A 23729-nucleotide genomic window follows, 5' to 3' on the forward strand; every position below is an offset into this window, starting at 1 on the left:
AAGGGCTACCAAAATGTGCGGAATTAATGATAGTAACAAGTACTCAGATAAATCACTTTATTCCCCATTTAAAATGCAATAATCCCTTGAGGAAGTATGCAGAAGGAAAGCAGACAACAGCCTTACTTAACAGCATAATGTTTTTAGGAAAGAAATAGTGATAATTTCTCTGCCTCAGACTGCAGAAGGATATAGAAGTCAGAAGGTACTAATCCTAGTATTCTGGCAGTTTCAGTTAATATTCTTCTTCTTGAAAAGCACCTCATCACATCTTTAGTGGCCACATATGGCCAGGGCTTTGGGTTTAGGTCTTACTTTGAGTGGAGATAAAAATAATGCATTTCTAGCACTTGTAATACACTTAAAAAATAAAGCACAGTCTGCCACAAGCAGCTCTGCATCATTATAATTTGATGAGCAGCTGAGTCAAAGTACAGACTTACACATGCAGGTGACTTATTTGTAAGGCCAGCAAACCAAAACTGGAACTACAAATGAAAAGGCCATTAGTACAATCCAGAAAGCATTCTGGCACTGGAATTACTTTGTGTACCTAAGTAAGATGACTTGTATGTGTAGACTTGCAGGACTTGAGACAGAAGGCTCATTCCAGAGATATTTACCACTTACACTATAAAACTGTGATCTGTGCTGAGAGCCAGAATTATATCTCTGCAGCACTTCTGCACAGGGGATGTAGCTTTACCCTTGAAGTCTTATTTTAGGCACAGAGTTTAGTTTCACTCATGTTGTTGACTGTATAATACTACTGGTAGTAAGTCAGTCAGAGAAATTATTTAAACTATGCCTTAGTTTGGGGTATGTAACATCATGCTGTGGCTAGCAAGTTTGGTGAAACAGATGGGTGGAGGTGGTTGACGATTGCTGATATACTAACTGCAAAGCTAACACTGAAACAATTTCTTAAATTGTTCATGTGCTTATATTAATTTTTGTGTCTTGTCGTTGTGTTCCTTCCCAGTGTGTTGAGACATAGCTGCATCTGTTTGCAAAATGGCCCATCTGTGGGTTTTCTGCACTCTGTGAATGCCTGCCTTTGGCTGTCACACAGCCTTCCTGATGTTAAAACTCTTTCTTGCAGATGTGGATGAATGTATGAATGGCACAGTGTGTGGCAGTCACGGGTTCTGTGAAAACATGGATGGCTCCTACCGCTGCCTCTGTTACCAAGGGTACCAGGACACACAGGATGGGCAAGGGTGTACAGGTGAGTTCATGGTTGCTGTGGTCACTGCTGCAAAGTTCAAGGGAGCAAAAACAGCATTCCAGCAAAATGCATTTCACATTTTTGCTTTCTGTCACTTTTTATTAAAGTTATACCACTTACTAGTAAAATAGGATTGAGCACGTCTTTACTTGCTGAACTTTGTGCCAGACGGCAACTTTACTTTGTATCTATTAAATGAAAACCTTTTATCAGGACGAACAGAAGCTGGCAGCAAATAAGCTGAATCACTTTTTTCTTTTAAAAAACCCAAGAAACCTCCCTGTTTCTGCATGTCATGGCCGTTCACAAATATAATAGTATGAATTTAATATTTTAGTTTGTGTAAGTGCTACATCTGTTTAGTTTCTTAGCTGAGTAACCAGGACCCTGCACTACACCCTGCAGGAAATAACATCTGGAATGTGGCACAGCCAGGCTGAATTAGATGGCACCTCCCTAGGCATATGGTGTTTAAAGAGATTTTAACATTAGCTTCCACTGCAGGAAAGACACCTGTCACCATGAAACAATGTGGGTTTTTGGTGATGTGTGAATACTGCACATTTCATTTGTGACTAATAGGTTTCCAGATCTGTTGTTAATAGTGATGGCTGGAGATTGAGGCAACACAAGTTTGTAATATAAAATTAATGCCAGATCAAGGAAAGGTATTCATTAAGCAATTTCTTCAAGCCAGACTTATGATGAAACACATTTACCAGTAACAGAGACCTAAATGGAATGCCAAACAGAGAGGAGGAATTAGAAGTTTTACAGAGTGTATGCATTTTCTAATATATTAAATAGTTTTGTTACAAAATTCTTTATGCCATTTGACACTTACTTTGCTGCATACCAAGGCACATTTTGTCATACAGTGACTTTTTATGGATGAAAACAAATGAAGCAAAGAAAATAATAAAAAATAAAAAGGGGAAGGAAAGGGTGGTGTGAAACTAGGTTTAATTTGAAGTTCTCACTGAAGTAGCTCTGAACTACAAAGTAATGCATTTGTTTTTTGTTTTTTCTTGTATAACACTATAAGTATAAAATACTCTTATAAATTTTGAAGCCAGATATCAACCAAAACAATTTAAGAAAAAAGTAAGTCTCTAGTTCCTGACGAGGCAATGTTCTCCAAAGAGGACTTACTCCTTATGACAGGAACCCAGTAAAAAGATAAGAAACATCTGAATATATTTTTTAAATGTGAGCAAACTCTAAGTTAACATCCAGATTTATATAAAAATTGATAAAAAATCAGCATTTATTCAGATGACTAGATTTTAATAGGCAAGAGGTTAAAAAGATGAAATACTGTTTCACAAGTTATATGTTAGACCACACTCAGTTATAGGAATTTCTGAATTGTGATACAGAAGTTACAATTTCTGATATTAATCAGCATATTTTCTGTCTTCTAATGAAATTCTCTTATTAGTAGACAAGGTAGATTTTCAAATGTCAACTTCAGCAACTAAAAAGAAAGTCAAGTGAAATGATCCTGATAGTATTTGTTAATTCTTGTTTAAGAAACAGACAACTCTTCTATCAGTCAAAAAAGCATTTCAGGGTAGGCTAGTTAGCAGGTGTATGGAATCCAAATTAAAAATGTGTGAAATTTTTTGGCAAGAGGAATTTTGTAGTGTTCAGCGGGGGTCCCTGGATGACCTGGGCATAACTTCTATGGATGCCAGAGCAGCCTGTGAGTCCATGCATATGATAGACATATGGTCACAGTGGGGCTGGGCAATTCACTGTTTGGTGGTTGTTTACAAGAAAAATGGTATTTTGGGGAGAAAAATGAATTCTCTGTTTTGTAGTGCAGTCTTAATCACACCAAAACCTGTTCATTTTGCTCCTTGAGTTTAGTGAAAGTTTGATAATAAAGTTAAGAAAACAAATTACTCTGAATCTTAAATCCCAATAAGAGAATACAGAGAAAAGCAAGTATTTAACAATGGGAAACACAAAAAAAACTGTGTTCTGGTCTACAATCAGCACCTAATCAGCACTAATAGTGTGTAAACTGTACTGTGGCTTTCAGGGGTCTTTATTTCAAAGAACTTACTACTTGTTTATGAATCCACTTAGGTATTAGTGAGTTTTTAATCCTTCCCCAGAGATCACATCTGTAATCTGGCAGACAATATTGGCACAGATACAGCAGATAAAAGAACAGTCAGTAGTGGGTCTCAGCTGATTTATGTTCGGATTTTTTCCCCAGATGTGAATGAATGTGAAATGTTGAGTGGAGTATGTGGCGAGGCCCTCTGTGAAAATGTTGATGGTTCATTCCTGTGCCTGTGCTCTAATGAAAACCAGGAGTATGATCCAATGACCGGACAGTGTCGCTTCCGTACCTCACCAGGTAAAACGCCAGCGGATTTTTGCATGCTTGGCATGATTTCAGCTGCACACAGCACCTTTGGAAAGGCAAAACTGGTTGAAGTATTGCACCAGAAAAATGTAAAACTTTGTCTTTGTCTTGAAAGTGTGTGCATGAGAGGAGGTTTTTCTAGGACAGAATATGTTTGCACTGAATCATTAGCAGTGAAAATATAACAGAAGCATCTTCTAAATGTTATACATCAACAGACTTAGCAGTAATATTGAGCAGTTACTGTAGGTAAGAGTAAACTGTTTTGTTGGCTGTACTGTAACAATGAAATCTGATATGGAATCGAGTCTGTGACCTGAGTGATTTTGGGTTTTGGCCAAACTTTTACAAACACCCATTAGTACGCTTGGACAATGTTTAAGGGAGCATATTATTAAAACCAGAAGATGTGTTTAGTTACTGTAGTTTCACCCCAGAGGGCAACCAAGCCCCAAGCAGCCACTCACTCAGTCCGCTAGAAAGCTCATGGGTTGAGATAAAGACAGATTAATAGGGATATCAAAAGCCACACACACTGGCAAAGAAAATAAAGGAATTACTTGAGTGCTACCCATGGGCAGGCAGGTGTTCAGCCATCTCCAGGAGAGCAGGGCCTCACACATGTAACAGTGACTTGGGAAGACAAAAGCCATCACTCTAAATATCCCCCTCTTCCTCTTTCTTCTCCTTGTTTTATATACTGAGCATGATGTCATTCAGTCTGGAATATCCTTTTGGTCAGTTTGGGTCGCCTGTCCTGGCTGTGTCTCCCCTCAACCTTCCATGTACCCCCAACTTCCTCACCAGTGTGGCAGAACAAAAAGCAGGAAAGGCCTTGGCTCTGTGTAAGCCCTGCTCAGCAATAACAAAAACGTCACAATATTATCAACCCTGTGTTCAGCACAAATCCAAAATACAGCCCCCTACCAGGTACTGTGAAGAACTCTATACCAGCCAAAATCAGCACAATAGTGATATCTTGTTAGCATTATCTAGAATTAATGTAAGTCCTAAGAGAAGGTTGTTAGGAAGGCAAAAACCCAAACCACTAAATTGTTGTAGGTCCTAATACCTCTATTGTCAGTCTCTCTTGAAGTGTCCTTGCCTGGTTTACTCCTGTTTTTCCAACTAGTCCATTGTACTGGATTTTTGAGCTTTTCTTATAAAATGTTTTGAGTGTTGAAAATACTACTGGAAATACAGTAGTTGAAAATTAGTTTAGAACTCTTAAAGTTGCCTTCACATTTCTACACTGATCCAGTTTGGAGAAAGGAACAAACCCACAGTAAGGATGAACAAAGTACAAGAAATTATAGGATTCATTTGCACAGCACTTTTTCCCCTCCAGAATGCAAATCTTGGTATTTCTTTTCCTTGTTTTCTTACACTGCAGGTTGATCTATCTTTCAGAAAGCCTTAGAGGAATTGGCTTTTTTGACTTTTTTGAATGTTGACTTTACAGCTTCTAGGCTGTGGCTGTTTTCTCCTATCACTCATGGTCTTTCAGACTTGTTAAGAGGATTGAAATATCCATGACCTCATTGTCACAAGTGTTTAGATCACTGAATGTAGCACTCAACAGTACTCAAGAAGATGCCTGTGAAATATCATTAACAGCTGATTGACAAACATTTTGGGCTGTGAGGAGATAGTGCTTAGGAGAGTTCAGCTAGCTGATGAAACAAAACCAAAACTAAAAAATTAGCAGAGGACCTGAGTCATGTAAAAAGAACTCACGTCCAAGGGACATTTGAGGACATACCCTAGCATTACTGTGGGGAAGAAGGGGATGAAGAACTCAGTGTGACCAATTGTACTGTCAACAGATGGATACTCTACTGTCAGTACTAACTCTGTTGTGCTGTCTGCAGTGAGCACAGCTTTGCTGAGATCAGTCTGGAAAGTAACTGTTCTTCCTTCCCCTCCAGGCTTCATCAGGCCCTAACAAAATACATATTTGCCTTTGTCTCTTCTCTGATAAGGTCATCAAGATCTCTCATAGGAGAGCACAAGGAGCTAGAGAGAAGTACTTTACATCTTATAGTCTTGGACTAGAATAATGCAAAATAGCAGTACTTGGAACAGAAATACTACTGTCCTCTTTTCTTCCAAAGTAAAAGGAGAAAAGACTGTTGTTAGTTTTTCTTATAAACTATTCTTACTGCGAAGAATGCTGGAAGAGCCACACATCCTCTCTGGCTATGACAAGCCACATGCTCAAGTCAGGTGTTGTGCTTCCAAAGCTCTTGTGGTGCATATGGACATAATCTGTCAGCATTAGTTTGCACCATGCTTATGAAAGGCAGAACTTAAAAGGAAAAACTTAATCTATGTTATCCTGTTGCAGCTATCTATAGTTCAGTCTCATCCAGCCAGCTCTTGCTTATTTCTCCTTCTGTATTTTGGGCATAAAGAAGTGTTTGTCCACCTTGTATGAAGTACAAATAGGTGACATTTGTTCAAATATTACTTTAATTTGGGACTTTTCTTCCATGTTGGATTTATGGAGTGCTCTGTGTTCACACCTTTCTTTACTTGCCCTTAGGGCTCTCAAGGCTTCCTTTTATTTAGATTCCTCTTGCTGGAAATTTGTCTGTTGTTAGCTGTGCCTTGAAACAATCCTCCCAGTGTATCAGGAATTTAAGCACCTGGTGTCACTTTCCAGTCAAAAAAACCCCAAAAGTGCAAAAAATTGTGCAAGGCTTGATTGTCTCATTCCGCTCTTCTCTGCCCTGCCATTCATAAAATGTAGGAAATATTTCAGAAGCAAGATAAAGGAGGAAAGAACTTTATTCTGTTTTTTACAGAATAAATCCTTTACATCTTTGTACCTAAGAGAGAAAAAATGCATACTTTGGGTTGAAGTCTTCTGATTTATTCTTTTAACAAACTATATAAAGCTATTTGTGATCCATTTCTAGAAAGTGCCAAGCTCAATGCATTTTGAGTTATAATTGGTAATAGTAATAAATAATAATAAGTTTGAGTACAATTGTGGTTTTGACTGTTGTATGTTGTAGTATGCATTTGAACTACTAATAGAGACTAATATTTTGCTAATAGGTTGATTCATATCATTGAATCCAGGAGCTATAATGGACAGTGAATATTTGAGGATTATAACAAATATGATTTGGGGTGGCATGTTTCAATAGAAGTGCTTGCAGAGATACAACATCATTGGCCTAAGGGAAACCTGGTGGGATGAAACTATGCCTGGAGTGCCACACTGGATGTTTGCAGGTTCTTCAGGCAAGGGAGGTGGCTGGAATGTATGGAGCTTACGTTTGGCAATAGTATGGTTTAAAGTCTCCAGGTAAGGATTAAGGGATAAACAAAGAACATGGATGTCATAGTGGGAGTCTACTATAAACCACCTAACCAGGACAATGACACTGAATAATTAATTGTTCTTTGAGGAACTAATGGAACCTCTAATCAACTTCCCTTCTCCTTTGGGGGGACTTCAACTTGCCAGATGTTAACTAGCAACAACAGGTGGTACAAACAGATCCAGAAGATTTCTAACACACCTGGATGCTAACTTCATGGTATGGGTGCTAAGGAAGCCAACTAGGAATGATGCCATTTTTGATTTGTTCCTTACTAACAAGGAGGGTCTCATGACTCAAGTGGTGATTGATGGCTGTCTTGGGCACAGAGACTATGAAGCAATAGAGTTTAAAACCTAGTGACAAGAGGAAACTGCCAGCTTCAGCTCTGAAGATATGAGAATAGCAGACTTCAGGCTTCTCAGTGAGCTAGTTAGCAAGGTTCCCTGAGAAAAGCTCTTGAAGGTGTTGGGGTGTATTTAGTGCTGGTTACTTTTTAAGTGCCACAGCCTAGCAGCACAGGAGCATGCAATTCCAAAATGTGGAAAGTCAAGAAGGTGAGGCAGAAGACCAGTTTGTCTGAGCAAGGATCTTCTTTTGGAGCTAAGGCAAAAAAAAGGAGGTATATGTCCAGTGAAAGGAAGGTCAGATAACTGGAGAAGAATACGGAGATGCTGCTCACCACTGTTGGAAGAAAATTAGTGTGGCCAAAGCTTAACTGGTGTTGAAGCTGGATATTACTGTGGGGGACAGTAAAAAAGGAGGGGGGTTGAATACATTAATTGAGAAAGGCAGCACAGTGGGACTCAACGGGCCATCAGCAGAAAATGACTCCCTGGAGGAAGGATGGGTTGTGAAAAGATAAAGAACAATGCCCTGCCTGGTTTCAATGGATGGCCCATTAGCAGAATATCTCACATTGAGATAAGGATCACTGCCCCCACCCTCAACAGATGGTGATAGAATAGATACCTTTTATCACATCCTGTATTGTAACCCAAGACAGTTGCCGACACCCGGATGTGCGGCTTATAATCAGGTGCGGCTTATAATCATGAAATTACTGTATATAAATCTATTTCTAAGAAATACTTCCGAATCAAATCAGCAACAACTATACAGATTTTTTTCTCTTAGGCTGTTAATAGAACAGATATATCAGCAATGTGGGAAAATTATTTTCCTTTATCTGCATGCCTTAGGTAGAGAGATATTTTACATTTTCTTAAAAGAAAAAGCAAAGAAACAGAAGCAACAATTATGCAAAAAATAAGTATTCATTTTCTGTCATATTTTGTCAACATACCTAGTGAAATCACTTTCAAAAACAGCCTGTTTACTAAATGGTTAATAATCTGTGACAGAGAAATGACAAGCTTGTAAACATAGACTGGTCTTGGTTTAAAAAAAAAAAAAAAAGGTTTGTGCCTCATTTGCTTTCCAAACATTCATGATGCCTTCTTGACTAACCCTCACTTACAGCTGTGTAAACAACAGCCATTTAAGCTTCTGAACAGATAATGGGAGGAGAAACCAGCACATCATATGTAAAATGGGAATAAACAAGGGCATGATGAGACTATCTCCCCTTCCTCCCAGGGCAGCTTCTGGTGTTCTTTCTTGGATAAACAGCATGAAAACAGCCAGGCTGTCTCTTCTAATGCAGATTTGGCTTTGATTCATTTAGACAGATGGCAAGTGGCCAAGGAAAATGTATAAATTGGTGACTGAAGTACTGCTCTCTCATCTTGGAATGGCAGATTTAGTTCAGCTTCATTTCAGTGACATGATAGTCTTTGTATAGTTCCTATTGGATAACAACTGATACCACAAAACCACCTCAATTGATGAAATTCAACACATTATGGAAAATTGTAATTATCAGATGAGGGTTGACCACAGGCTAAGTTAACAAAGCTGAAATAAGCAGCCAGCTGGGTGTATCCTTTAACGTACAATTTAGTTATTTTGGCAAAACTGCAAAGTCTTGTAGGTGACAACATTACAGTAAATTTTAATGGAAGTGTCTGCCAGCCCCTCAGCCTCCCAAAACTGAAGTCACTTTTCTGAGGAAAATAAAAATAAATCCAATTGTCTGTGTCTAATTAGAAACAAAAAGAACTATTACACATGTTCATACTATTGAAGTGCAATAATAGGCAATCCATGCTGACATTTTTAAATCTGCTTTTTTCCAAATGGATCTAGTATCTGTATGCCCAGTAAAGTTCCCCTGTTCCATCTGCTTTAGGGAATGTGGGTGGGCAGTGGTAATAGGATTGAAGCAGCGAGAGCTGGAGTTCATTTAATTCCTTCAGCATTTATTGAACATCATTATCTTCAAGCTCCCACCTCACAAACACTTTTTAAGTGGGATCTTAAAACCCGCTCCAGAGTTGCTTGCTTCTTGTTTCAAAGGTGATTCACGTTCTTTCCCAAGCTTCAGCCAAAGCTCTCTGTTCAGGCAGGCTGCTCATCTTCTCTCCTGTCTCATCTTTCAGCACATAGGGAGGGCCTGCTCCCATACCTTTAAGATCTTCTTCCTCAAGCACATCCAGCCCTCCTGGATTCTTTTGCCCTTCAGGACTGCTGCCTTAAGGAGTCTCTCGATGAGTCTCCCAAAGAGGTGAAAGCTTGCCCTCTGGAAGTCCAAGGTGGCAGAACTGCTGGCACCCCTCCTTACTTCCAAAGAATCACAATCACTATCATTCCCTCATTGCTTTTCCCAAGACGGCCTCTGACCACCACATCACCCACCAGTCCTTCTCTGTTCACAGACAGCAAGTCCTATGGGGCACCTCTCCTGGTTGTTTCCTCACCAGCTATGTCAGGAATTTCTCTTCCACGCACTCCAGGAATCTCCTAGACTGCTTCCTCTCTGCTGTGTTGTATTTCTAGCAGACATTTGGTATGCTGAAGTCTGCCACAACAATAAGGACCAGGGATTGCAAGACTTATCCCAACTGCTTATAGAATATTTCTTCTGCCTCTCCATCCTGGCTGGGTGGTTTACAAAGCTCCCCCCAGGATACCTGCCTTGTTGACCTTTCCCCTGATTCTTTCCCATAAACTTTCAGCCCTGTTGTCATCCTCGTTCAACTCCAGGCAATTGGGACACTCCCTAACACTGAGGGCTACCCCACTGCCTCTCTTTCCTTGCCTATCCCTTCTCAAGGGTTTACAACAATTCATTGCAGTGCTCCAGTAGTGCAAGTCATCCCACCATGTCCCTGATAGCAACTCTGTTACGATTTTCCTGCTGCACCTTGAAACCAGCATTCATTGCAGCAGCATCTTGAAATGCACTGTTGTTCTATAAAACAGAGGTTCTGATTCCTGCCTCAATAGCTCTATTTCTTGAGAAACATCTCATGCTTGCCTGTTGTGCCAGAGCCTGGGTGAACTTAATGAAATCTCAAAGAGTGAAAAATCAGCCAACATGAAATAATTTTAATTAATGGGTTTTTTGTGAGTTAGACATTTGTTAAGTACTAAGCATAAAGAATTTCCCTAGATAAAAAGGAAATTAGCTAGTCACCTCAAGATTTATCCATCTCAAATTCCTGAATAAAGTTTTGGGTTTGATTAATAAATGTGAGCATATGTAATTTTAAAACTTGGTTTCTTTACTGATGGCCTGTGAAAAGCTTTTGATATCGATCAAGTGTGAATAACAATTTATATGGTAGTTCCCACTTTTGAGCCCTTGATTATAATTTTTGTGAAGTGAAATGTTAGGTAGACAGAGCTCTGCAAACACAGAAGCTTTAAATAGGTATTTCTTTTCAAAATCACTTCTTGGTGTACTTTAGGTGTGCCTTGTTTTCAAAAGGTCTTTGACCTTTATACTAATAGGGTATTTATTGGATCTGTGGGACAGACTATTTTGCCTCCAGTCCATATAAATATTGAGAGAGGACCCACTCAATGCTTAAGGCAATGAATCTGCCTTCTTGGCTGGATTCCTATTTTAAAATAAAATGCAGAGTCAGTTAACTTGACATCTGCATTATATTCCTCTGCTTACCATGGAGTCAGTAAGTTACATTTGCAAAAATCATAAAGGGCATTGTATTTTAATGTGGAGCACACTTTTTTTCCCAGTGAAATTAAAAGGGGCTGTGAACGCTCATTCTTTTTAAAACTGAGTCTTTTCAATTCATGTCTTAGCTCCTTTATCTGAAAAAATGAGGTTGTAATATTTGCTTACCTCTGCGAAGAGCTTTTGGATTCATATGTGAAGAGCATCATGTCAAAAGCTGGCCATGGCCATTAGCAGCACAACATGAGAGCAGGTACTTCATGCATTGCTTGAAAATGATAGAAGTACAAATTGGAGGAATCCTTTTATGGTCAAGTTGGAGAACAGGTCTGAAAAAGCCAGAGGAAAGTCATCAACTTCCATCATTCTTTCTAATGTCAAAAAGTTAAACCAAAATTTGTACTCAACCATTTTCTTCTCTGCTCTTTTCACCTCCTGGAAAAGTGACTAATTTCATGTGTCATCTCATATAGTTTATGTTTTCTTTTCCGCCTTAGAAATGCCAGTAGAGGCAGATCAACAAGAAGATGGAAAGAAGGAGTGCTACTACAATCTGAATGATGCTAATTTCTGTGACAACGTGCTTACATCCAATGTAACCAAACAAGAATGCTGCTGTACCTTGGGTGCTGGTTGGGGTGATAACTGTGAAATCTTCCCATGCCCTGTCATTGGAACTGGTAAGAGGAGGCCTTCTGTCCCTTTGCAAGCTTTTGAAGCATTTTGTTTATGTTAGCAGAGTGTGCTTTGCCTTTAGAGAAGGCTTGCTCATTAAGTCCCATATTCTGTAGTATTTAGTCATGACTTATCCATTAGAACAGAGGAAAAGGTGATAAGAAAAATTCGTACCTGGTGTAAATCCATTGGCTTCTCTGCTGTTGCCCCAGGGATAAAAAGAGCCTGTTACTGAATAGTGTTAACTCCAACTGATTTTAAGCAAATACGGATTCTCACAAAAGCTTTGTCCAGATGCTATGGTAACATGTTAGATTTTTTTCCACAAGCTGGAAAACAAAGGTAACCATTACAACATTTTTGAGGCTGCAGCTATTCTTTATCATGCTGTTTCTGCAGCGTGACAGCTTACCGATATATAAATTATGGCACTAGTTTTACATTTTGCAACTTACTGAACTGTTCAGTTAATAATGCTCTATGTAGGCCATTGTTTAACCTCTAAATATTAATTTAGACAAACAGAGTCATGTAATATTTGTCACAAGTTTTGAAAACAGTACTTGAAACATAAACAGGGATGGCTGAAATTCAGAATGCAGCTGGAAAAAAAATCACGTAAGAGAGAACAGCCTAAACTTTGAGATTAAATGCTAAAGATTACTTTTCACAGAAATGCATCGTCACATTTAATTCCTGTTTTAACTGTACCTTAGAATCAGTCAAACTGAAATGAAATGCATAATGAAAAAGGGGCCTCTCTGCTTGGATAGGTTTGTTTGATTCTATATAGTCTCCAAGACACTTGAAATAATTTCTCTCTGTAATGCACACCATGTTCTCCTGTTGCAGTCAATTAGTGTTTTTCCTGTATGAGGACTGAAGAATGTGAACAGGGGTTTGTATCTCAGCTGGAGTATGCCTAGATTGCAGCTTGCACCGTAGCTCAGAGAGGCCCATGCTAGCTTTAATTAAGATAATTTGGCTACTGGTATTGTTATAACTGCAGTGCACCATGAAACCTACTAAGGAGCACATTCTCCTGCCAAAGAGCAAGAGAAATGAGTTTGCCTGGAGCTCTGTGATGCTGTGGGCGACCTAGCGAGGTTGTGAAAGCTAGCTCTGCAAACTGAGAGCAGGGAAAAGTCAGGCTGTGGCATTTAACATCCCCCATTAAACTAAATGTGTGTATGATTGCCTGGTAGATGCAAACAAGGCAGATACCTCAAAGTACCCTGAAATACATGTAACACTACATGTGTGAATACCTTATTCTTAACAACATAATTTTTTGTTTTCTTTTTCTCCCAGCTGAATTTACTGATTTGTGTCCTGAAGGAAAAGGTTTCATTCCCTCTGGAGATTCATCTTACGGGCTTCTTGCTCAGAATTACAAAGGTCAGTACTGACTTGTATTAAGTTTAATTATTTCAGAAGTTCTGGTAGTTGATTGACTAGAAATGTGGGCCAGGAATGTAAACATACTAATTCAAATTTTATTAGGTGATGAAAAAACTGAAAATCATCATTTTACAGGTTGTTAAGAGTGTCAATTACACAGTCTCTGTAATATTCTGGTTTAATTTCTGCTAAGTCCTATATATTGTGAGAATAGGTGCTGTGACCACTAACCACAAAACCACTCATTTACATATGGAATACAATGCCAGCTTAAATTTGTAAATATATGTGTGAGGAGTTGGAAGAGAATAGAGAGCCCTGTTGAACATTTGGCCTGCAAGGGAGAATGAATATAAAAACTGAAGAGAGTTCAGCAATGATGTTTTCATTACAGAATTTCATGAATAATTACTGGTTGTAGTGGTAGTAAAGAAATCAGGGTGATAGAAGTTGGTGAATGTGGGTGGGAGGAAGCTGGCATCACCAAGAAGGAAAAGTAAGATCAGCAAAATTTCTTTTTGGGTTTGAGAAGCAGTTGTCACAGAACTCATCTTAAAGACTTTGAGAGTTTAAGGGTATTGTTTATCTTTACAGATTCAAGATTTCTGTATATATTCACCATGGGGGTTTGGAACTTGCTGTGTGTGCAGCATATCTAAATGCATCTCAGATAAAATCTGCGTTTTTGTGCTACCTCAGGGTTGACAATAATCTCTAGCTGCTATAAATACTGAAATGTGGAAATAGTTTATGTGGAAATATCTTCCATAAATCCCTGCCATAATAAGACTTCTTTTCTTTTCAGTAAATTTATGTTGTAAAACCTTAGGAATGGCACAGAGGACAAACACTAGATAAATAACTTTTACTAATGTGCTCTTTTAGTAATGTGATCTTTCTCTGTTATACTAACTAAAATGTTACTGTTGCTTTTGTCCACAAACTTCTGCTGGTAGGAGCAGTTCCTGTTTCCTTATTGGAATTATCTGTCAGAAGTGAATAGCTCGCTAGCCTTTCTTGGCTTTTCTTCCAGGCTTTCACATTTCCCATGTTTCACAGGAAAAAGACAGATGTGAACATGACATTTTTTATTAATCTTTGCATTGTTCTTGCTGCGAAACAGTCAAAATATTTAATGTTTGTAACCACTTAGTGGCTGAAAGAGTGGATGTAAAAATAAATCATTTTCTAGATATTTCAGTTCTTCTGGAAAAAAGAAAGCATTTGAATAATTCACCTTTAAAACTACTGTACTGCTGGAAATTACAGCTTTGGGATAAAATCTGTGTTTCTCCAGAATAAATGGGGAGTAAATATATAGAAGACAGCGGATTAAAACAATTGGTGTTGAGAGAAGAATGACCTACTTTAAGTTGTGCTTTTTATTGCCATTTTTTACTACCAACCTCGCTTTAACAGACTACTCTAAGTAGGTCTAGCAAATGAAAAGTAGGCTGGAAAAAAGGAAGTGAATAGAATTCCAACAGTAACAAATACATAAATACAAGACTGGGAAAAATGCGTACAACTGTGAAAAACTATATATGAGCTGGCATATATTTTCCATGAAACCTCCCTGAAAACATTTAGCCTCACTTGAAAGTGTGGCAGATTCTCTTTGTCAGCTGTCAGTAGCTCTGTGTTCAGCCACAGACACAACTGGTTCTGTGGTGGGGGGAGGCTACACTAAAGCTGTGCTTTGAGAAACAAAGCCAGGAGCAGTGTGGATTGGAAGATTTCCTGCTGTGCACAGCAGAGTCACCAAACTCTCTGCAAAGAGAAGAGCAGTCACAGAGTCCATCCATAAGCATAGCTGCTTAGCTAGTTTGGTAACCGCATGGTGTGCTTAAATTAGGTCCATAGTGGGAATACTTTCAGTAAAGCAAATTATATGGGAAAATACATCTGTTTTGCTTGGAGTTAAGAGCTCTGTGTGCCATGGGACTTAATTCTGACAAGGGGAAGTAATGGTTCACCAATTTTTCCTTTTCCATTCTGGCTACATAGCCTCTTCCTCACCCGTTATCTGAGGGGTTTTCTTTCCGTGGATATCTGTGCTCCTGGGATTTTCTTTATAAACTGAAGTTTGCTTGAACAGAGAAGTGTATAGGATTTATTCCATCTTGCTTGTCTATGTGGCATCATAATAGCAATGATAACACATTGGTTTTTTCCGCAGATGCTGATGAATGCCAACTCTTTGGACAAGAAATCTGTAAAAACGGCTTCTGTTTGAATACACAGCCAGGTTATGAGTGCTACTGCAAACAAGGCACATACTATGACCCTGTTAAGCTCCAGTGCTTTGGTAAGTTTATTTAAAATGGTCTTGTCACTATAATGGTATGCAGATGGGCAAAACAAGCAGACTCATACAGCAGGATTCCCATCAGTGCTGTGGCATTCCCAGTAAGGGGAGAAACACTGGGCCTCTGAACTCCTGTAGCAGCTTTGTAAGATGCATTGGGTCATTTCCCTTCCTTCTGCTTAGCTGAGCAGCAATTCTGGATGACATAGCTGTGGCATTTAGAGCAGGGTTTGCTTTATTTGCCTCCTTTTTCAGCAAATTACTCCCAGGAGTTTGCATCTCCAGAACAGCCTTCTGTTTTCCTTTGAGTGCATAGTCAAGGGCTGTGCAGCCTTAATGCAGGCAGCACAAAGTGATCAGAGGGGCTCCCTCCTTACATGCACACTGCTGCTTCACTCTGCCAAGGTACAATTTAGCCTTCTGTTCTTTGTATATGGGCTCACCAGTGAAAGGCTGTATGGTGAAGCTCACCTTTCATTTGGTAAGTGTTCTGGGTTTACTATATTAAATTAACGCAGACTCTTTTTTTGTTTCAAGGACAGATATTTTCCACAAGGAGTTAATATGCAATCTGAAATTACAGTTGAGGTCATTGATAAGCCTATTTTAGCCTGCACAACCTTGTACTCCTTTGGTTCTGGTATTCAACTAAAATTACTCATGACCATGACCCTGGATTTTGCTTTGTAAGCAGAGAACTATGTATAATGTGCAGAATAGCATAATGAAAGGAAGCAATTTTTGCAACTGCAATAAGAGAGCCTTTTACCTTGGGATTCTATGATTATTCTTTACAAAGGGTGGGATTCTAGCTGATTAAATGTAATTTATCTGAAGTGGCCTTTTCTTCCCTTTGAGCTAAATTTCAGCTTTTGCATTCCAAGACAAACTAAGAAATACCATGACTAGGTAAGGTGATCTCTTCTTCTGACAAGTCCGTGAAGAATCACTAAGAGTATGCCCACTTCTAATGGCAGCTGGTATTGTCCTAAAGGGAAACAAATGTGGGAAGCAGTGGCAGCTATTCTGGATGCAGAGTATTCCTGGCACTGCAACCCCTCCAATAAGCCTCCTTATCCTCCGTAGTACTTCTCCCTACTAGCTCCCTAAGACTTGAGGATCAGTGGTCAGCATCCTTCAGATGTCTGTCCTTCTCCATGGGCACAGTCAGGATTTTTTTGCCAGCAATGTGTATTTGTGGTAATTTACAGAAGGCATGCAGGGAAGTCTGCTCCTGTTATAGGAAAATAGAAACATAGATTAACACAATGCAAATACTTTGTGCTGGCTCTCCTTGATACATTTCCTTCCATTTTAAAGACACGGATGAATGTCAGGACCCAAACAGCTGTATTGATGGCCAGTGCATTAACACAGAAGGATCTTACAACTGTTTCTGTACACACCCAATGGTTTTGGACGCAACAGAAAAGCGATGCATCAGACCAGCAGATTCGAGTGGTATGATCCATTATACATATTACTGAAGTGAGTACACCTCTACGAGGTGGTGCTGACATGGCTACAGACCCAAAGTCTAAGCTTAGACTGGGTCATCCTTGGATGAGCCTGCTCTTCTGGAGGATTTTGAAAGGCAATGCTTGGACCGTCGTCTGTTGCTCCAGAAGGCATCGTGATGTAGGACTCCACAGTGCTCCACTTTGCCTATACAGACAGGACATTGCTGGAAGTATTGTGAGATTAGGCTCGGGCTGAGGAGTCTTCAGCCAGTTCACCAGCTCTGCGTCTGCCTTGTCCAGCCTTGTAGGTAATGAGGCACAGCCTGCTTGCTGTCTCAGTATGGCTGGGGTTTGGCTGCAGGCTAAGTCTCAAGATTCAATTCTACCAAAGTAAAATGAAAGCAGGAATGACAGGATATAGGAGAAAATGGCTAAAATTGTATGTGTGCTTTTAGCTGATTAACATTGAAGGTACATTGAGCTCACAGTTTCAAGCTGTGGGCTCCAATGTCACTGTTAAAGTAACATTTTGTGTTCTTATAATCTCAGTAGACACTGATTTCAGAAAAAAAAAGAATTAGATAATATGAGATTCTTAGAAACGTCTCAGAAATCCAGAGCATTATGCAGACTGCACAGCTTTGTGTATGCCACTCATGTCTTTGAAATAATTGTTGCAATGGATTTGATTTAATGCTGGCACTGTATAGCCATAAATCCAGACCTCTGGTCCCTGCAACTTGCAGTGAATTTTCCTGAGATGCTTCTGTAAAAGGAAATGGGAATACAGACTGAATGCCTGCTTTAGTCACTCCAAGTTGTAAGGCTGATACTTTGAGGAGTAATGTAGTCGCCCTGTTGCCTGGGAGTGTGAAAGAGCCACAGCATTTCTATTGTTCAATCTTCAGTTAAACAAACCAAGAGCAGGATTGTCCTTTGGGTTCATGTAGGATGTGAACAGAATGCAGGAGCCCAAAGGGTCTTCTGTCATGAGACATTCAGGCTGACACAGCAATGATCATCTCAGCCAGCACAAAGCACTCAAACCTTGTATCGCTACAGGCAATGCCCCCCTCACACAGAGGGGAGGGGGAAGGCTGGTTCCTTTGCTGCCAGCAGAATTTGGAGTTGGTTGCAGAGACCCACTGCTGCTTTTTACTGCATGTTCTGGCAGCCTCTTATTGGAATAGGTATCTAAGTTGTGGTCCCCTTTGTGCTTTCAGAACTCAGTTTTGCTCTTGGGCGAGGTTTCAGTTCTGTACTCACCCATGCATAATATAAAAATGCAGTAAATGGATATGCACAGACAAAACAGAACCTTGATTTGTGACAACACTTATTTTTCACTGTCTGTTGGAACAAAATCAAAACCTTGCAGATGTCTTCACAAAACAATTGTGCTGAGGTTTTTACATTCCAAGTGGAAGATTAAGTTTACAGTTCCTCTCCTTCCGATCAGCAGTGATCAGAACTTGCTGGGACTGGGAATGGTTTCTTCTGAGATCTGTGTCAAAACTATTATGCCTCTGAAATACTCCAGCCTTGACAAAAGTACAGATTTTTGTTAATGTTCATAAGAATGTGACAGTAGTTCACAGCAGTGTTCTGTCTCTAACAATAGCTGTAAGTGGATGATTAGGGACCAGGAGGGCAGATAAACAATACTTCTCTTCACCCTCCCCAGCACTCTCTCAGCCTCCAGCTATTTTCAGCTCAGGGGATTTCCTGAGACTGATGTAGTTTGTCTGTTTAGTTAATGGGACTCTCTCTTCCAAGTATTTGTCCAGTCTCCCAGGGAGCCCATGTAAAATTTTTGTTCAGCTCTGCACTAGTTGTAAAAGTTCTTTCAGATGCCATTGATGGCAATATAAGAAAAGCAAAAAACAGCTTTTAAAGATCCATTGTGTGGATGGAGTTCCCCAAACATTCACCTCTCTCCCAATGCTGGTTTTTGTCAAGCTTTGTTAACTTCCATGAGAGCCAAGCTGAATCTGTGTTAAGTATTCAGCAATAACCGTGATTTAGAAAGATTTGGGTTTTGGGTGTCCAACACAATGTGCTTTTAAATTGGCCTAATGTGACAACTCAGAACCTTAAATTTTTCCAAAGCTGAACATTCAAGGGATGAGCCACCTCAGGCACTTAAAAAAGGTGATGACTTCTAAGCTCAAAATTGTATTCAGCAAAGTCTGTAAAGCTAAGTTATTTTTCCAATCTAAATTTATAAAATTTATCATCATACCAGTGTCTTATTTAAATAACTGTGCTGTGATGATGACTTACTCCTGTCTTCTCCATCAGAACAAACTGAAGAAGCTGAGGTCTACCAGGACCTTTGCTGGCAGCACCTAAGTGATGATTTTGTCTGCAGTCGACCACTGGTTGGGAAGCAGACCACGTACACGGAGTGCTGCTGCCTGTATGGGGAAGCCTGGGGCATGCAGTGCGCGCTGTGTCCCATGAAGGAGTCAGGTAAGGAGACGCACACGTCACTTCTAGAATGAAATCTGAAATACTTCATCACTTTAATGATGTTATTAATGCATTGTACCTTGCATTTGTACCTGCACCAGTAACATAAGAAAGAACAAAAATCCACCCTACCCCCTCAAGTTAAAGGAAATAGGTTACCAGTAAGGACTGAAGAATTTCCAGGGAGTATATAATTCAGTGTATAGAAAAAAAAAGCTGGCTGTTGTATTTTTAAAAGACTGTTTTGTTTCCATGTTTGGAATCAGATACTCTTCCATGGTATTTCAGGTAGAAGGTGCTATTTGTGGTGACTACAAAAGCTGAATGGATACAGAGAAATGTCATTGACACACAGATTTATGTCTGGGGACTGGAGAAGGGGCCAGTGGAAGCAGGATAGGTATATGTCATGCTGTGCTGAGATACATCAGCCCTGGTATACACAGTCTGTTATGATACTAACTTCTTCCCCCCGTCCTGTATAAACTGCTCCAAGGTCTAGTTTGGATGCAGCTTTCTTACTATAAATGTGTCTGTCTTTCAGTGACATACCTTTCCATGTAGGAATACCATCCTTCACTGTTAAAGCATTTTATTGTGAACATTCCTGGATTTTTACTTGGGCCTGTATTACTCTAATGGTAATGTTGTGGCTAAAGCGGTACATGTTTTACTTGTAGCAAAAACCCAGGAATTAAAAAACTACACAGAGGAGCTCAGTGAAGCATTTATGTGGTTGTTTCTGTCTGCTTGGGTTGTATGCTTTAATAATTTACTTGCAAGGTCCCTGAACCTGTTCTTAGATATCTTTACTTGTTTGAGTTTGCTTTGGAAATGCAGCGATTGAAAAAAAAGCATTTGATTTTGATGATGTTGGCTGGGGTAACTGCTGGCTGATGCTTACCCCAGGAAGAGACTGAAGAAGAAAAACAGGGCATGACAGCAGCTTGATTTATAAGATATGGAAATCTCTGAAATGTCTTTGTCAGAACAAATCTTATATGAGGACATCAAATTACTGTACTTGCTAGAATAACAAATGCAGTGGAAAGAAATGTAAGGCAAATACAGGGCAACAGCTAACAGCAAGAATTGTTGCTATGAACTGGAGCTCCTCAAGTGGAAAGATTGAGCAGATTAAAGGAGTTTCTCTTTGTACAAAGTTCATTCACATGGTGAGAGTGACCCATCTGTGTCATGCAAGCATGCAATCCTGAGAGAGCAAAAAAAAAGCTGTTCCTGTTAGAGAGAGTTAAATTAAGTACAAGATTTACTTCTGGAGATTTCTATCTAGTTACATTTAGAGCAAGATAAATCTGTAAAGAAAGAAGGACCACCAACATGGTCAGGCAAAGAGAACCTGCCTCACAAGGGAAGATGAAAAATTCCAAACATAGCTGCAGAACAAAGGCTGCAAATTCTAAGGCTCTCCTCTAGAGCACAATCATGGAGGATTCCCAGAAGCTTTTAATTTAAAGAAAAGTGCTGATATGAGTTTAAAAAAATTGAATTATTTCAGTCTGAAAATATTAGGTGTATTTTGATCATTAGGAACACAGGATCCTGGAGCTTCAGTCCTATGCCAACAGTGAGGTGCAAATCCCCACTAGCTCTATGAAGAAAATTGAGAAATTAATTTTAAAAATTACATGGAGATTCCCAGTGGATAACATCCTAAACTTCAGTTGGATGATCCTTAGTCAAAGCTGAAGAGCATTAATTTTTATGCGATGTTTCATTTGCATTGAAAGTATCTGCTTTAACTGAAACTATGGGGCATATTTTGATCTCAAATATTTTAAATTATCCATATAGATTGGAACACAGTTAAAAATAAAAGCATATTGAATTTTTATTATGTCAGAACAAGCATACAAGCTCTCATTTCTTAGTGGAGATGGGATGTGCTCATTTGTCCTCACACACATGTGCACTCACCCACACAGAAACCTGGAAGCCTTTCTCTGTTTTCAGGAACGTTTACCAAGAAAAATTTAAAGCTGACTGAACTGAATAAATGATTCATTTGACATGTCTTCAGTCTGTAGCACTTAAAGTGATATCATTGGCTCAAGAGAGTGCTTTCACACCTTCAGGCCATCAGGTCACAGGTTCAAGTCCTGGCTGGGGAACCTGGAATTTCTCCATTTTTAAATACTTAGGTATTGTGTTGGCCAGGTTTACTACTGAAGGTGTTTGCTTATTTCCCCAGTTAGGGGCTTTCTGAAGATTTGTAGCACGTGTTAAAGGATGCCTGGCAATGTGAAAAGCATTATCACCACAAGACTTTCACCATGAAATGGGTTGGATCATAGTACAGATCTGTGGCTTCCTCTTACCTTGTTTATAGTCCTATTGTATTTGAAGATCTAATCACCACCCTTAGAAAGAAGGAAATACAGGCCTACTACCATAAATTATACTCTTGCAAGTCCCTTCTAAATGTATTAATGCTTTATTAAAAATAACCTCTAGCTTTTGTAACCCAATTTGTGCTTCCATTTTTCATTACAAGATTTAAATATCCTGTTCAAGTAGGATCCAGCACTAAAACCAGTGGGAAGATGTAGCACTTTTGTAAGAATTTTATCCATATTAAGCAAAAAGAATCTTAAATCAGCCTGAAAACAGAACTTACATGGTTGCTACTGTTTCTAAAAACTACTAATCAGTGCTTAATTTAAAAAAAAAACTGCTGAAATTACTCCAAACATTTTGAGAGTGAGGCAAAAATAAGTAGTATTTGTTGATACTGCAACAAATATCAACAGTAACATCTTAATAACAGAAAAACAGATAAGTATTTTGATGGCAACATCTAGGAACAACCTTAAAATATTAGTTCAAGGTCCTGATCAAAATACTGCAGACATGGGCTGCAGTGCTGTGGTTGAGTACATCTGACTCGTGCAAACCAGGGATGTAAAGACGTTTTCAATTAGATTATCTTATGATATCATCAGATTGCAGATAAAGACTTTCACAGATTTCATCCAATACCAAAATGTATTCTCTCTGAGCTCACCGTGTCATTAGTCTGTATTTTCCAAAAAAAACCAGTAATAATGGTTTAGTAATTATTCTTTAAAAACTTCCGTGTTACAAGAGGTTTGTCATTGGCAATCTGTAGAAATTGACCAGATGAGGAAAATTAGAAAATTGGATACCTTTTGATTTAGAAAATAACAGCAAAACATCTTTTCTTCATTGCACCCACCCAAAAAAATACATGTTGGATTACCTGCCTTTGGAAGTTCTGCTGCCTTGGTCAATTCACTGTTAGTGCCTAACAGCCCAACTCTCTCTATCCAGAGTCCACAGTCTGGTAACTGGTAGCAGGACAGGCACCAATAGGTTTAGCAGCTGGGTCAAAGCCTCCATAGCAGAAAACAGAGCAACTGGCTCAGACTGAAAAAGTCTCAAATCTAAAATAAAGCCATATACACCTCAAGTTGACTTGAACTTGTAGGACCTGAACTATAAATGTTCTGAGACTCCAGAAGCTCCTGTGAGATCCTTAGGGGACTGGAATGGATTTTAGACATGGTGTTATGGTTACAGGAAATTTGAAGGGAGGAGATAGATCAGCTAGAAAATGTTGAGTAGTGTGCTGGGGTCAGCATTTAATTTACAGAGAAAGCCTATTTTTGTATTTGTAAAATGATAGTTTTGAGGCTATTGCAGTGCAGTACCACTTTTGCTTCAGTAACACCTTAAGATACTGGTACCGTGATATTAGGAGCCCAAGAACCAAAGACATGTCAGTCAGTTAAGGAGGGTACTCTGCAGCTGGATGCCTGGAGAAGCTTTCATACAAAAAAACAGGGTGAGGTGGGTCTGGGACTCAGCAGCTTTAGCAGATGTTTTAATAACTATTGAGAGTGGGGGTACATTACTACATCTGTAACTCAGACTTTTTGTTGGTGTGAGTGCTGAGATAATGCCATGAACACATTCTTAGGCAACTGTAAAAGGCACCAGCATTCAGTTTATCAGCCTGCTTATCTGTATCCTTAAAAATACTTTTTCTGCACTTAAGTTTTAAATTCTATTACTTTGTGGGGTTTTATGTGGAACCACTTTATATTTAGAAGATCTGCAGAAAAGACAATGGTAAATCTCCAGTCAGTAGATGTTTCAGATTTCTGTCGGATTAGAAGTCACATAAAGAGCTCCTGTTCAAATTGTATGTGAAGTTTCTCTTTATCTCCACCTTAGCATTTGCAAAGCCCATGCTAGGAGAACACTGAGAGTAGTGGGTAATGTCAATCAGCTAGGATGTTGTATACTGTAGGATCTCTCTTGCACAATTTCATGTTGTGTTTTTTATACAGAAACCCACATTAGTGCTGGTCCTGCCAGTTTTTCCTTTCATCAGGAAAGATAAATCAGCACCCTGAGCAATATATTCCCCTGACCTGTTCTAGACAA

At 39.3% G+C, this 23729-nt stretch overlaps 1 protein-coding gene across 8 annotated transcripts in view; it reads left to right on the forward strand.

Annotated features, from left to right (window-relative positions):
* Positions 1–23729, forward strand: part of LTBP1 (latent transforming growth factor beta binding protein 1) — a 189190-nt gene that overhangs the window by 154405 nt on the left and 11056 nt on the right. For 7 of the 8 annotated variants that reach the window (XM_033055515.2, XM_033055518.2, XM_033055516.2 and 4 more), the window contains 7 exons: positions 1103–1228; positions 3456–3599; positions 11480–11662; positions 12969–13055; positions 15238–15366; positions 16687–16827; positions 19128–19298. In XM_033055515.2, the coding sequence (XP_032911406.1) occupies positions 1103–1228; positions 3456–3599; positions 11480–11662; positions 12969–13055; positions 15238–15366; positions 16687–16827; positions 19128–19298 (981 nt within the window). The remainder of the gene's footprint in view (positions 1–1102; positions 1229–3455; positions 3600–11479; positions 11663–12968; positions 13056–15237; positions 15367–16686; positions 16828–19127; positions 19299–23729) is intronic. The other variant, XM_033055517.2, reaches the window with a different exon arrangement.

The sequence above is a fragment of the Catharus ustulatus genome, chromosome 3 (genome assembly GCF_009819885.2).
Source record: "Catharus ustulatus isolate bCatUst1 chromosome 3, bCatUst1.pri.v2, whole genome shotgun sequence".
Taxonomy (NCBI): Eukaryota; Metazoa; Chordata; class Aves; order Passeriformes; family Turdidae; genus Catharus; species Catharus ustulatus.